This window comes from Hippocampus zosterae, chromosome 19 (assembly GCF_025434085.1).
Source record: "Hippocampus zosterae strain Florida chromosome 19, ASM2543408v3, whole genome shotgun sequence".
NCBI classification, from domain to species: Eukaryota; Metazoa; Chordata; class Actinopteri; order Syngnathiformes; family Syngnathidae; genus Hippocampus; species Hippocampus zosterae.
Genome location: NC_067469.1, coordinates 8401176 through 8416061, shown reverse-complemented (window position 1 = coordinate 8416061; position 14886 = coordinate 8401176). Strand labels below are relative to the sequence as shown.

Below are 14886 nucleotides of genomic sequence, written 5' to 3'. Positions count from 1 at the left end.
TGACCCCCCCCCCCCTCCAGATGCGCCAGTCTGCACTCTACCTGTTAAATCAAACTATTTGTTTCCCCCCTGTTGCCACATACATTTATTCTAACGGGGTGTTTTTGCCTTGCAGCACGTATACAACCAGCAAGAGGTGCGCGAGTTGCTCAGTCGTCTGGACTTGGGAAACCGCACAAAGATTGCCCAAAAAGGTCCGTCAGGCCTGTCGAGAGCCGTGTCAGCCGATGGCATCGTGGGTACGTGCGCTCCATACACTCTCTGGTCACGCTCTTGCGCAACAATGGCATCAACAACCATTGTGGGCGACACAGATGGGAACATGTGCTTGATACCACAAAGGTTTAGTTTTCCAGCTGCAGGTGCAGGCCTGCTTTTGCAAATGACTCGCAGGAAGTGGAAAGCACAATAAAAGACCCACCTGGCAGTTGAATGTGATTCATTTCAATCAAGCGCTCTCTATTTTTCAGGTTTCACATAATCACCATCTGCTTTTATTTGTGTTTATTGCCCACAATTTTGAAGGAAAGAACACAATATATTATTATTTTTGTCTGTGTTGCGCAGTTTCAAATTGGGCAAAAGCAGTTCACTCATTGTACCGCTTTTTTTTTCCCAGACCGATACCAGTAAGAGCATTCACTTTTTTGAGTACTCACCGATACTGAGAACCGATACCCTCTAGTGCTTTTGATGCTTACAGTTTCATTCAACATCAAGTTTTTTTCCCCCCCATAAAATTTCTTTCTGATGCAGAAGGTGAGTTGCCAATATGTCAAACTATCGCAGTATGGCACCAACTACTCCTGAGGAAGAGTTACTCGATTTTTATTTTTATTTTTTTGCCTTAAGTATCAGCAGCCTCCAGGAGTACCTGTTATAAGTAAAAGTCTGGTATTGGCCTGATACAAAAATATGTATTTTTAAAAACTTTTTGTTTTTGTGTAGGTGGTGTCCTGTGAGATATTTATGTTAAATTTATCCCTTTGTTCGAAAGATATGAAACACTGCTATCGAGATTTTTTTTTCCCCCAAGGTTTGGAAATCCGGTCACTAGCACATTTTATATGTCAGGCCCCAATCAGGAGTGACTTGAGTGACATCTCATCAAATCCATTCCAATCGCTCTAGAAATGTCAATTTCGATACTGGCGGTGTGACTACCTGCGTGAATGTCGTAGCCATGTTGTGTGAGCACTCTCTCATCGTGACCTACATTTCGTGAACGTACGCGTTTGTGTCCGCCACAAGATGATAATTTCCATACAAGACGAATTTTTTTTGTGATAATTGTGTCCATACGGGACGATTCTTGCGTTCATGATTCTATGAAATGCTATTTCCTTGAAATTTAATGGGACGAAGAGTGCATTTTTTTCTTAGGGCAAACATCTGCTCAATTTCAGACAATGTTTCAGAATCTCAACTGAATTTAGTCATACCCAATCTAAAAAAAATGTTTTAAGTCCATATGAAAGGATGTTACCACATCCTTTCAAACTCAAATATTTTTTCATCAATATTCTTTGAATGTCAACTGAACCCATTCAGGGTGATGTGTTTTCAACAAGTTCATGGCAACAGAAACCCTCTGTTTGTCTCTTATCTTGCATTTATTTTTACTTCTATTAATCTTTTTAATATTTCCGGAACTATGATGAAGCCCTTCCCGCATGAGAGGCCAAACGTCTTTTAGGACAACCAGAGCGGTTCCGTTGCAATCGATTCGGTGCTCTGAGAAATTTCCCAAACTCAATTATAGGTTTGAAACAAGAACATCTCACAACACACCACTAAACAAAAAAAAGTCACAAAAAGTATATACCGAATCTCAATTTCTTCATGAATGGACTCACTGTGAATTGTTGGCTTATTAAATTGAAATATGAAACTCTCATTCTCTGGTACGAATGGCAACAGGTGAAAACAGCAAGTCAATTATACTTGCCTCGAGTGAAAGTGGATGAATTTGTTCTGCATGCCGCTGCATATTGCTGGTATTGATAGATGATCATAGATCCATGATTTGGAGTAAATAAATTTTCAGGAAATAGGTTGATTTCAGCACAGTCGCTGCAGTCGATGGCAGAGACGAAATGAGTTCAGCTCCTTGTCATGCCGTATATTGTTCATGCACTTGTGTCCTTTGTGACCCGTTACACACAGACAGACTCTTTGACATTTGCTCAAATACATGATGATGTTCGCGCCCCCGACTGTCTGTGCCCCGGTGGCTTTCTGTGTCGCAAGCTGCTCTTTGACAACAAGTCAGTGGGTCGCACAGTGTATCCTGACACCCCCCCCGCCCCCCCGGTTTGGCCTGCCACACTTGTTATTTATACGCATTTTTTTATCAGTCCAATTGCCAAAGTGTCAATTTAGTGCAACCGTTCTGTTTGGTGTTCTTTGACAGGCTTTGTACGCTTCCTGGAAGGCTACTACATAGTGTTAATCACCAAACGCAGAAAAATGGCAGACATCGGGGGCCACTCCATTTATAAAATTGAGGACACAACCATGATCTACATTCCCAATGACTCGGTCCGGGTGGCGCACCCCGACGAAGCCAGGTACGACCATGTGGCTGGGTCTTAAGGACCAATTTGACTTCATATGTGGTGTTTGTACCTGATGGAGCTTCCAACTCTTCCACAGATATGTCCGAATCTTTCAAAACATGGACTTATCCAGTAACTTTTACTTCAGGTACATTTTTTTGTTGTTGTTTCACACTTATCTTTTTCTTCAGTGAATTCAGAGATTTTATTCCAAATGCAGTGTCCACGTTTGAAGATCATTGCTGAAAACATGCCACGATTGAAAACTTGTAGTACTAAATTGTCGATGCATAGCATTAAACTGTTTTTCACTCTTTTAGTTTTCCTGGTCAGAAAAATATGTCGGATTTTACAACCAGCATGTCGACCAGGGCTTTCGACTGGCTTTGGAGTATAGCAAGTGACTGTTTTGGTTCTGTTCTCTTGCAAGTCAAACTGACCCATATTAAAGTTTTAAAAACATTGACACATTATTAAATATTTGTTTATGTTTGTTTTTTTTTTTTGGCAGCAGCATGTCACATTGACCCACAAACATTTCTGGTGGACCACAGAAACAAACAGTATAATATTATTTATAGCTTAAGGTCTTGTCCAATTTGATGGGATTTCATTTTTTAAATGTTCATATTTATTTTGCCTACCCCACAGCTACAGCTATGACCTGAGCCACTCGCTGCAGCACAATCTGACGCTGCTGCAGAGGCCTTACGAGCTGTGGACCTCGGCATCCTCCAATGAAGAGGACGAAGCAAACAAGCACAACAAACAGGAGAGCTTTGACATATTTGAAGACGAAGGGTTGCCCACTCAAGGTAAATAGGATCTGGAATCCCCCTACGCCTCTCTGTTTGCGTTTTGTTTCCATCCATCTGTGTTCCTCTACTCCGCCACAGTGGTTTACGGCGTGCGTGCTGAACCGTACTACAAGTACGTGTGGAACGGGAACTTGCTGGAGTGTGTCAAAGACATCGTGCATCCCGACTGGCTCTTGTATATAATCCATGGCTTTTGTGGCCAGTCCAGTATCCTTTCAGCTTTGTGGTGTCCGCCAAATCCAGCTCAAAATATCGTTTGCTATGTGAGGAACCCGCTTAGTTGGGCACATTACTGCCACCTACAGGACTGGGGTGGGACAGTATCACCTGGGAGGTAACTTGTCAATATCTGTCTGTTTGGGGTACAAGCTATCTATCTAGCATCTAATTTCCATAAGTGGCTGACGCCTGTCAGTCGGGTTCCAATTTTGACTCCTTTACCCGCCCAATCGCAGAGCTTTTAATTTACGGCCGCCCGGTGCACATCACCCTCATCGCCAGGCGCTCCAGCAAATTTGCCGGTACCCGCTTCCTGAAAAGAGGAGCCAACTGCGAGGTAGAAACCAGTTGCGGGGGCAACCAAGGAAAATTAGGCACACAAGGCGCAGGTCCAACAGCTTGATTGAAATGACTCATGTTGTGGATGGTGGGGGGATTTATTTGATCTGTGGGCTCTTCCTCGACTATGCATGAGTGTGTCAGCGCGTGGGAGGAGGGAGCAACTGCTTTTATGTTGCTTCTTTTCAATTGCAAACTCATTATGTTGCTTATTAGTAATTTAATTGTAGTTCATCAAAGTCCTTGAAATCTTAGCAATGCTTCAACTGTAGTTTTTTTTGTTGGGTTTTTTTTTTGGGACAAATTTCTCACTTTGAAAGGGTTAACCTGGGTAAAAAATAAAAAAATACTCTGTGATGTTGACCTGGGCAGCGGCAGTGGAATTATTAATCCTGTTTAGTGCTTCTTCCTGAGACTTTTCCCTCACAATGTTTGGCCTTTTTGAGGTAGTGGGGCTTGTTCACTTGGAATCTTCTATTTTCACCCTGCACCTTTTACAGGGCTTATCAGTGATGTTGATCATGATCCCGTTCGTGTCATGTGTTTGAGTTCACTTTCTCTTTCATTTGAACATGGAAACTTAAGCTACGGTCCAAGCAGTATGCCAGTTCGGGTCATTGAAGATGCAACATTTCAGTCCACGGTGTAAACAGCCGATCAAGTCAGCCGAGGACAAGTGTGAATGAAAACGAATGAATGAAAAAGATGTCACAGTCTAACAATGAAGATTTGGCGGCCGACTGTGTGCTCTTTGTGTGTCGTGCTCACGCAGGGGGACGTGGCAAATGAGGTGGAGACGGAGCAGATTGCCCACGACGCCTCCGTGATGTCGTTCTCGGTGGGAAGTTATTCCTCATACGTGCAAACGCGAGGTTCAGTCCCGCTCTACTGGTCCCAGGACATTTCCACCATGATGCCCAAGCCCCCGATACGATGTAAGCCTTTTATCTCTCTGCTTTTTGTTTCAAGGCTGAAGATTGACAATTAAAACTCGACAAAGCATTAGGTACGCTATTGGATCTCATGAGACATACAGAATGTTTGTTGGTGTGATTATAGTTTGCTATGGGGTTCAACAATCAGGATTACTGGATGCCGTGGTCTGCTCGGGATGTTACGTGTTGGTAGGGACACCAAAACACTGAGCACTCAAGTCGGGTCATTGGGTAAGCAGCTATATCGAGTCGGAACTTCTCCACCTCGCACACCACCTAGGGCTCCTTTTCTGCAAGAGAGGTGACATTGCATGTCCCTCAAGCTAGCGTCTGTAGCTGAGGATCGGACCGCCAAGGTCCCCACCTTTGGCCGCTGCCCGGCTCACTTCACACCCGACCACTTTGGCCCCTGCCACAGGTGATGAGCCCATGGGAAGGGGGACCCACGTTGCCTCTTGGGGGTGAGCCCGGTTGGGCCCCATGGGTGTAGGCCCGGAGCCTATGCCAGCTGTCTTTGGGCAGTAAGGGGGGACACCCACAACCGGTTGCCAGCCGATCGCAGGGCACACGTAGACGAACAACCATCATGTTCACACTCACACCTAAGGACAACGTAGAGTTTTCCATTGACCTGCCATGCATGATTTTGGAACGTGGGAGGAAACCGGAATACCCAGAGAAAACCCCACACAGGCACGGGGAGAACATGCAAACACCACGCAGAGAGGCCAGAGTCGGAATCAAACTCTGCACTGCTGCACTGTGAGGCCAAAGTCCTAAGCAGTCGACCAACGGGCCGCCGCGGGGGAGCAATCAAGTACCAAATTATTTTTATATTACATTCGCTCGAGGGTTCATATATAAGCCGTAGTCAACATTTGCCAAATTGTTGTGGATGTGCAACAAATTATTTTTTCATGTCCTTTTGTGTCTTTTGACCAACGGATGTGAAAAATACTTTTATCAACACACCAAGGAAGTAATGCAGTGGCATCTGGTCAGCAAACAACCGCAGATGGAAAATATATTAAAGCTAGTGAATATATATATTGAATAGCCTTTGCCAAGGACCCTTTTCCTCAACGGCAGGACATCCTCATCTTGTATCTATTGTGACACAAAAGCAGGGTCGCAGTCATTCTTGGAGGACTTTTGTGCAAACGCCCCTCCTGAAAAAAAAATTGATTTACCTCATCATGCTGAGCCGACTTCGCTCCCTGACATCACTTGTTTCAGTGTGACCATGTGCGCTTTGTCCTTTCTTGGCCTCCAAATGTCAGGGTTAATACAATTACCTTCTATTATGAAGTACACCTTATGTAATCGCAAGAGTGGAACCGCCAAATTAACACGCCCCCCGCCCCCTCAGAAAAAAATCTCTTACAATTTGGAAATGGAATGAACTTTTTTGGTGGGGGGGCGGGGTGAAAAGTGCGCCTCTCAAGTCCTTTTGTGAATAAAGTTTGAGGTTTATACTGTATAATCTCACAATACTGCTCTTTGTATCTCAAGATGAAGCGTCACTTGGGTCCACAGGCTCGCAAACATCCGCGAGCGTCACAACAAAATATCCATCAGGAGAAAGAATTGCGTCAATGTTAATCTTGTCTCTCAACTGCTTTTGTTGCCTTTTTAATCTCCCGTTATCATTTCCCGGTTGCGCACCGGTTGGCGCGGCGCTCCGTTGAGCAGCCATGACAAAGGGCAGACAGACGATCCAATTGTCTTCAATAAATGGGGAATATGATTTGGGTCAAATGATATGAAATGGCGGCCATTTGCATCATCTGGGTCAGTGGTGTTTGGAACGGACGTGGCCATCTGATACGGTGTGAGCCACGCCGTTCCTCTCGCCAACAACAACTTCCGGGACACTGTGTTGCATAAGGAAGGTTATTTATAACTTGTGATGACTTGCTCCCAGCCTTGGGGGTGGCAAAGTTAATTGAAAATACACCTCGGGTGTGTAATTTAAAAAAAAAAACAACGCGATTGTTAGGTTTCACTTAATGACACATCAAGAGAATAACTGAGAAACTGAGATGTGAAATGACGACACCCCAAACGTCGCTGTTTTGGAACCAAATTGGTGGGGAGTCATTGCAAAATTGGCATTTCATCAACGTTTGATCACGTTTGCAGCGACAGGCTTTGTTTGGACTCAGATGTTGAAATATCAAATAAAATAATGATCATAATAATACCCAACACATATGATTTATGAAATTGTCGGTTTGTGGACAGTGTTATCAGGCCAAATCCTCTTGGCCCCTCTTCCCCCCACTGTGCAGGAAATAAGAACGTTGCTGAACATGAGCACTATTTTTCCCCATCATTTTTGGTGTCAGGGGCTCAATTATTCAAGCCCGACTGAGTATCTTAAGATGAATTTAGCGTCAGAGGTTTCAAAGAAGAGCTAGTCTTTATTTTTCTCTCTTGATTCTCTCTGGCAGTGGACCAGGCAGACCCATATGCGCATGTGGCCGGCCTTCATTTCGACCAGATGCTGCAGCGATTTGGATCGCCCATCATCATCCTTAACCTGGTCAAGGTACGCTAACAAGCACATATTGCAAAAAAAAAAAAAAAAACAACAGATGGGACAGCGCTGCCAGCTGTGCTGAATCCCCGTTTCCAAAGCTGACATTTTGATTTGTCTGAATTCCGTGAGGATAAAAGTTTACAGCAGTGAATATCATCCTGGTGTGAACAAAACAACGCATGTACACGTTTTAGACTTGTCTGGTTTTACGTCTTCAGAAGCTTTCAAGTGCAAGTTTTGCCCCCCACAGGCACACAATGATGCACCCAGGCTCAAAGATACAATGGATGTAAAATACCTACACACCCCTGTTCAAATGCCGTATCTTTATTATCTTTAAAAAATGAGGGCAACATCCATGCATCCATTTCCGATCTGCTTTATCCTCACAAGGGTCGCACTCACACTCACACTCGCATCTAGGGACAATTCTGACTGTTCAATCAGCCTGCCGGAGGACCCGGAGAAAACCCACGCAGGCCCTGGGAGAACATGCAAACTCCACACAGAAAGGCCGAAACCGGGATTGAACCCACAACCTCTGCACCGTGAGGTCGACACGCTAAACGCTGGCCCACCAGGCCGCCCTCGAAGGCAACATAAACACCAGTAATGTGAGCCGTAACCCGTACATCCAGTTGGTTGAACGTTTTCGAGAGGGGATGTAAAAATAACCTGAGATTATGTTTTTGCGCAAGTGCGCACACCCGCTTCTCACGGTGGCTGTGACCGTGCTCGCATTTAACCGATTCCATTCAAACTGTCAAAAAATGATTCTTTTTTTCAAAAAGTGAAACCGGAGGAATATGTCATAGATTCAAGGAAATATTTCAACATTTAAATTTTGTGATTATAGCTTGCCATTATTTTTGTTTGAGTTGTTGAATGATGAAAACTAAATCCTGTTTGTAATCAGTGCATTAGTCATTGTTTACAATAAATGATATTATTTAATATTGGCACAGTGGACAGGTTGTTTGAACTTTTGACTGTCAGATGTGAGTCTGGGGGTTTGAATCCAGCTTTTGGCCTTTCCGTGTGGAATTTGCCCCCACAGGCTTGCGTGGATTTTGTGGGCACCGTCTAAATTCAAGAGACAGATTACGAAATGAATGCAATGGCGTGACTCCTTACAATGTAAGAGCTTAAGGAACGGATTACTTTTCCCCACCTTTTTCTCGAATGTCTTTAAACTTGGTCGAGCACGATGAACCTCTCGTTAAGAATCGACCAATACTCGGAACAACGGAAAGTGCCAGGTGACTCGGCGACGAGCTCATCGGGAGAGCTGCAATTTTCGCTCCAGTTGTTAAGTTCTCCATTTAGGATAGATTGAAATGAAACATACAATTTCTCTGCACCTAATGCAAAAAAATCCCATCTGAAATGGGCTCGGAAAATGCACCACGGGCTTTCTTTGTCACATTGGCCTCACGCGGCAATCTCTCATTTGTATTGCACTGCATTGCCTCGCACAATGGGGAGCGCACGCATCTCTGCCGCACACTCTCTCCGGCTTGGGTTTCAGGCTCACGTTGTTTCTGGCGAGGGGAACCGTGAGCGCGCGTGGGGGGAACCAATCACTGGCCTTTGAGATCCACACAAGCTGCGGCCATGTGATCCTTCTTCTTTTTTTTTTTTTTTTTTTTTGTAACTCTGCACATTAATAGTAGTGGACCCTGTACCCGTAAACAACGCCGCGGCGCCTTACACCCAACGGACAGATGGACAGATTAGACAGATGAAATAATAGGCAATCATCGGTAAATGAATGACGGCTCATCCTATGTGGCTGCCTCATTTCCAAGATGGTCCTATGGTGGCTTCCGAGGAAGGGGAAATGTGCACATGGCCCGACACGTGCATCCCTTTTACTTTACCAGCTGATTTAATGAGCAGTTAATGATGGATTTTATTTCGTCCCTTCCCTCCAACGTGTTTGACATCAGCACAAAACGACAAGTGGCTTGCTCCGCGATATGGCTTTCAAATGAAATTTTGCCACCAAAAAAAATCCTCTTGCTTGTAGGAAGGACAGTGACATCATTCCAATTATTTCTCCTGTTGCCAAACAAGTTTTTCCTTTTTTTTTGTTCCTCACATTACACTGTGCCAACATCCACAGGAAAAAAATGTTGCACATGTGAAAGCATTCTTCAGCCCTAAATTTCAGTGGTAGTCTTTCTATTTCTCTGTGTGGTCGGTGTTTCCCCTGGGATTGGTCACATGACCCATGTCGTTGCTAAATGAGCTTTTTTGCAGACCTGGTGACAAAATGGCTGTTTAGTGGCCACTTTTTCCATAGACAGAGGACCTCTCTCCCCCCTAAGATTGATTTGACTCAGAAAAAAGGGACACGTTGCTAACTTCTCTTTTTGCAGTCATGTCTTTTGTGGGAGCAGCGCACATCAGCAGGGATGTGCTTGAAACAAAAGTCAATTAAAAATGAAATCCATACAGCATCCTGATTTTTAGTTTGAATGAATCGCTAGAAAAAAAATCGATCACACGCTAATCGCTATCATTCGATTGCGCACATCCCAATACTTTTGCTCTGTACGACTCGTCGCCATTGCGTGTCAATTTGGACCGTGGCAAATGTGCACGTGCGCTTTAACAAGTACATGTGCACCTTAAATTGCCTCTCATCTGCTTCTTGATTTATTTATTTTTTTGTAATTCCTTTTCTCCATCTTTATTTGTCTGCGTGCACACGCGCACGCGTGCCAGACTGCATAACCCGTGCACGGGTGTTATTTAACAGTTGCTGCGATGATGTCGCGAGGGGGGGTGGGGGGAATTAGATCTGTTCAATGATTCAGTCAAGCCTGTGATCACGCCGTATGTTCGCTGGGACAAGTGCACTCAACGAGGCGGACGAGGAGAACAGAACATGTAAAGACAGTCTAATGGAGCGTGTCATAAATGACACATGATTGGCATACACTCTGTGCAGGAATAAGATGTGCAGGTGAGGTATTACCATGGCGGCCGTTGCATGCGTTATTTGCCTTGATGAGTACATGCAATGATGTACTATAATTAGTCGTACATAAACCGCTGACCATGGTGTATCGCAAAGTTTCAGAAACTTTTTTTTTTCACTCTTTGCACTTGAAAAAGAAAAGCGTTTGAATCTTTATCAAATGTTTTGTCAATGCCGACATAAACTCACGGACCGCCAGCTGTTTTTTTTCTAGTGAGTACCCCATATTGACGGCCTGGTTTAGAGCATTTTGACTAATTTCTGGGACAAAATAAGCCACAAACCTGACAATAAAAAAAGTAGAGACGCTCTTCTTTCACCAGAAAAGGTTTGTTTTTATCCTTTCTGTTCTGTGGTAAGCAGCAAGAGAACCCTCGTTGGTTTCTGAGCAAAAAGCGGAGAAAGCAAGTTTTGGTGACAGAAAACATGTTAAGCAGCACAATGATTTTGACAGTCATGTTCTTTACTAGGGATGGACAAACTTAATGTGGCCTGTTAATTTAAAAAATCTGCCGAACAGCAAATGCAAGTGTTGAGTATGGTTGTAATTGCACCAATCACCACTAGATGGCAGGAATGTTTTATTTACAATTCCCTATATTATGTAATATGCCTTAGATACATATATTTTTGGGGATTTGGAATGATATGCAGGAAAAACATCAAGAACAATAATATTCACATTTTGAGTGAGTTGATTTGGGGGAATAAATCAAATAAAAATTCTTGCACTTAATGTTGGGTTCTTGTTCCGCAGTTTTGTGCCTTCCTTAAATGTTGATTTCTATGCAAGAGAGCCTTTTGCACTGAAAAAAAAATATATATACTGTACGTAATGTGGATATTTTGTTGTTTGCTAGCTTTGGTTTTTAAATTACAGCATCTGGCAAAATATAAAAATGGGCAAAAAATAAAAAGGACACAGGCCTCTTCCGACTGTAAAATATTAATATTAATCCTAAACCATTCATTTCACATCAAATACCCATATTATTCCTGCACTACACATGTCTAATCCTCTGGTCGCGTCTCCACGTAGAGCCGACGTGATGTCCAAACACGTCACAGTGAGCATGCATTCTCCTTTCCCTTTCCAGCTTCATCTACTCGTATCCTCAAGGGACCGTTTTAACGCTACACGACTTCTATAGGAGCTTAACGTTCTGGAGTCCACGAAGGCCGCCAAATTGCTTCGAGTCATACATGTCTTTTCTTGTGTGGCAGAAACGAGAAAAAAGGAAACACGAGAAGATTTTGAGCGAGGAGCTCTACCCCGCTGTCATCAACCTCAACCAGTTCTTGCCGCAGCAGCACGGCATTGAGTACATCGCGTGGGACATGGCGCGCTACACCAAGAGGTTGCAAGCAGCACCATCACACTCGTTTGAATTTTGTAAATTTCTTCGATTGTTCGATTTTAGTTACTTTGTTAATTTATTTTTATTTAATTTTGTTTACATTTTATTATATTTATCATTATTATTGTTTAATGTTGTTTGTTTTGTTATTTTGGAGTTGATTTTTTTAATTTGAAGTTTTATTTTTTCTAATTGTTTAAATTTTGATACTTTTTACTTTTTTACGGCTTTATTTTTATTCATGTAGTATTTTTAAATTTTCATTTTGTTTTCATTTTATTTGGAATTAATTTATAGCTTTTATTCTATTGCTTTTTTCTGTTCTTTTTAGTTTCATTTTGTGATGAACTTTGGTGTTAATTTAAATGTTATTTTTTAAAGAACAGTTTATTTAAAGTCGGATTGCTTTTATTGTTTTTCATTTTTCTCATGTTTCTGAATGACATTTTTAAATGTAAAGTTTTGGTCATTTCGTTTATTTAATTTTTTTATTTTGTATTAAATTATGTTATATTTCATATTCAATTTTATTTTTTCAATTGAGTCGAGAATAAGTGCCGTATGCAACAAGACCCATAAAACCCTTTTTAACTTTTACGACCAAAAACATGTCTCAGCTCGATCGCTTGTTACTAGGCAGGTTTGGTTGAACTCACTTATAACTCGGCATACTCTGCTTTTGGACTGACCAAAATCGCGTCCGTTCCCCCGCCGCCCCTCCCCCGTAGTTCTTTCAAAGCTTAAACATTTCTCTGCATTAGGTATAAATGACATTAAAATAATTTAACCAAGACATTATTTTCTATGACCAAAAAAAATGTTACACTATATATTACAATACTTTACTTTTTTGCTTCATGATAAATATGTATCTTACATTTCATTGACAAAATATTTTATTTTTATTCCCCAGTAAGCTGTGCAACGTTCTGGACCGTCTGAGTATGATTGCCGAGAATGTGGTGAAGCGTACCGGGTTTTTCGTGAATAGATCAGATTTCTACTGTCACACTCTCCACCCTGATGAAAGGTAAGACTCTTGTTACTTTATTATATTGTTATTATTCTGTTTTATTGTGTGGGGAAAAAAACCCTACAAACTTAGTCCATAGACTGCGCAAAACGTAAAACAAGCCTGTTGATTGTTTTCACCTTGGAAAAAGGCAAAAAAAAGTGCCTTCCAAAATTTTTTTTTTTGTTACTTTATTATTTTCAGAAGCGAGAGCAAAACTGCATCCAGCTTTCGCCCTCTCGCCTCCATATCCTAACATACTTCAAATAATACATAAATCAGCACTTTTTTTTCTCTACCCCTCTCACCACTCTAAATACTTAATGTAAATTATGTCCCGCGGTGGTTGCGTCGCCGTCAATGTTCCCCTTAACGAGCTGAGTGCATTGCCGCCTGTGTAGCGTACGTGAGTCTCCGCCTTTGTCTGCACGTTAATCACTTGCGTTGGGTGTTGCATAAAAGCGCAAGTATTTATTTGCCATGTCCTTCGTGTGGCGCGTCCCCGTTTGACTTTATTTACCTCCTTTAAACATGCGCTTCCCCATGTATACCGATGGGGGCAAAGCATTTGCGCTCAAAGGCCACGTTTGATGTCAAGCAGATTCTTTTGAAATGGTTTTTACACATATTTCTGTTAGCGAATTGGTCATGAATTGGATTCATTTCAAACATTCAGAAATGAATAAATCTGTTTGAATCAGCTTTTTTCAACCTTGTTCCCCTTATTTAGCAGTAAAGCATAGGTTGGTTTCACCCAAATCACTTATTTTGTATTAAAAAAAGCTGTGAAAAGATATGTTTAATACAACAACAGTGACTTTGATGCGAAAAATTGTCATTGTTTTTTCCACAGATGGGGAGACTTGGGTGGAAGCATTTCTGTCAGTGGGCGAGTACAGGTCAGTCTGGTGCAATGTGTTTTTTCCGATATCATAACGTTCTCACATTTCAATAAATCAATCAACCAGACTTATTTATATCGCACTTTTCATATAGACAAATGCAAGTCAAGAAATTGGTTAGCACCCTTTTTTTCAACTATTGAGACTTTTTGACCCATCAGGGCCACTGTAGATGATGCTAGCATTTGGCATTACAGCCAAAACAAGTTCGAGTAGCCGTGTTGTAAGAACCCACACCATTTTTGGGGGGTGTTGTTGCTCTGTTAATAGACACACAAACACACACACGAAACACCATTCTAGCACTACTGTTGTTTTTCTGCTCAGATATTTTGTGTATTTTCATGAAATGCCTTAGCCTTTTTCTCACCTCTTTTCCTTTATATGGATTTATCTGATCAATTTGAAAACCAATATTGCAAAATCCCATTTTTCACATGCCATCCATCCCAGACCGGTGTGCTCAGGACCAACTGTGTGGACTGTCTGGACCGAACCAACACCGCCCAGTTCATGGTGGGCAAGTGTGCACTTGCCTATCAACTCTACGCACTGGGAATGATTGACAAGCCTAAACTCCAGTTTGACACTGACTGTGTGAGGTAATGCTCCCTCCGTCCAATCAGTATCTTATAACAAATAAATGGCCACCACAGGTTTGTCAATATGTGTCTGGAAAGACCTTGCTAATTCAGGCTTCTTCTGTGAATGAACCTTCGCAAATTAGAAGCAGAAAAATTATGCACAGCGGCCTTAATCATATAATCTATAACCCATTCTGCTCAAATTTCCCCTGAAGTAGCACAAGTTTGTTTTGCTTCTTTTCACCAGTTGTCCTCAGACGTGAACCCTGAATAAACTGGGTTTAGGACATGTTGAAGAACCGGCCTTTAAAACTGTAAATTTCTTCCCTTTGTATAGACTTCTGGTCTGGCCCCTTTAGAGCACCTTGATTTTTATTTATCTATTTATCTATCTATCTGTCTGTCTGTCTGTTTGTTTAGCTAGCTAGCTAGCTTGTACCTCGGAAAAAAGCATAGTCCCAAATAATGACACCCTTCCTTCGTATTTATAATTTTTTGCTATTGGCGATGCGTCCTACCTCTGAGTAAGCATAGGCCTCCCAAATAATGACACCCTCCCACCGTATTTATTTGCTGTTGGCGATGCGTCCAACCTCTGCGTATGAATAGGCGGCCCAAATTAAGACATCTTCA

General features: G+C 42.3%; 1 protein-coding gene across 1 annotated transcript in view; it reads left to right on the top strand.

Annotated features, from left to right (window-relative positions):
* The window catches only part of fig4a (FIG4 phosphoinositide 5-phosphatase a), a 28483-nt gene that overhangs the window by 1889 nt on the left and 11708 nt on the right, over positions 1–14886 (top strand). Inside the window, exons 4-15 of the mRNA XM_052053212.1 lie at positions 116–239; positions 2414–2570; positions 2656–2706; positions 3210–3373; positions 3455–3583; positions 3832–3932; positions 4707–4869; positions 7323–7420; positions 11622–11755; positions 12669–12785; positions 13621–13666; positions 14123–14271. Coding sequence (XP_051909172.1) covers positions 116–239; positions 2414–2570; positions 2656–2706; positions 3210–3373; positions 3455–3583; positions 3832–3932; positions 4707–4869; positions 7323–7420; positions 11622–11755; positions 12669–12785; positions 13621–13666; positions 14123–14271 — 1433 coding nt within the window. The remainder of the gene's footprint in view (positions 1–115; positions 240–2413; positions 2571–2655; positions 2707–3209; positions 3374–3454; positions 3584–3831; positions 3933–4706; positions 4870–7322; positions 7421–11621; positions 11756–12668; positions 12786–13620; positions 13667–14122; positions 14272–14886) is intronic.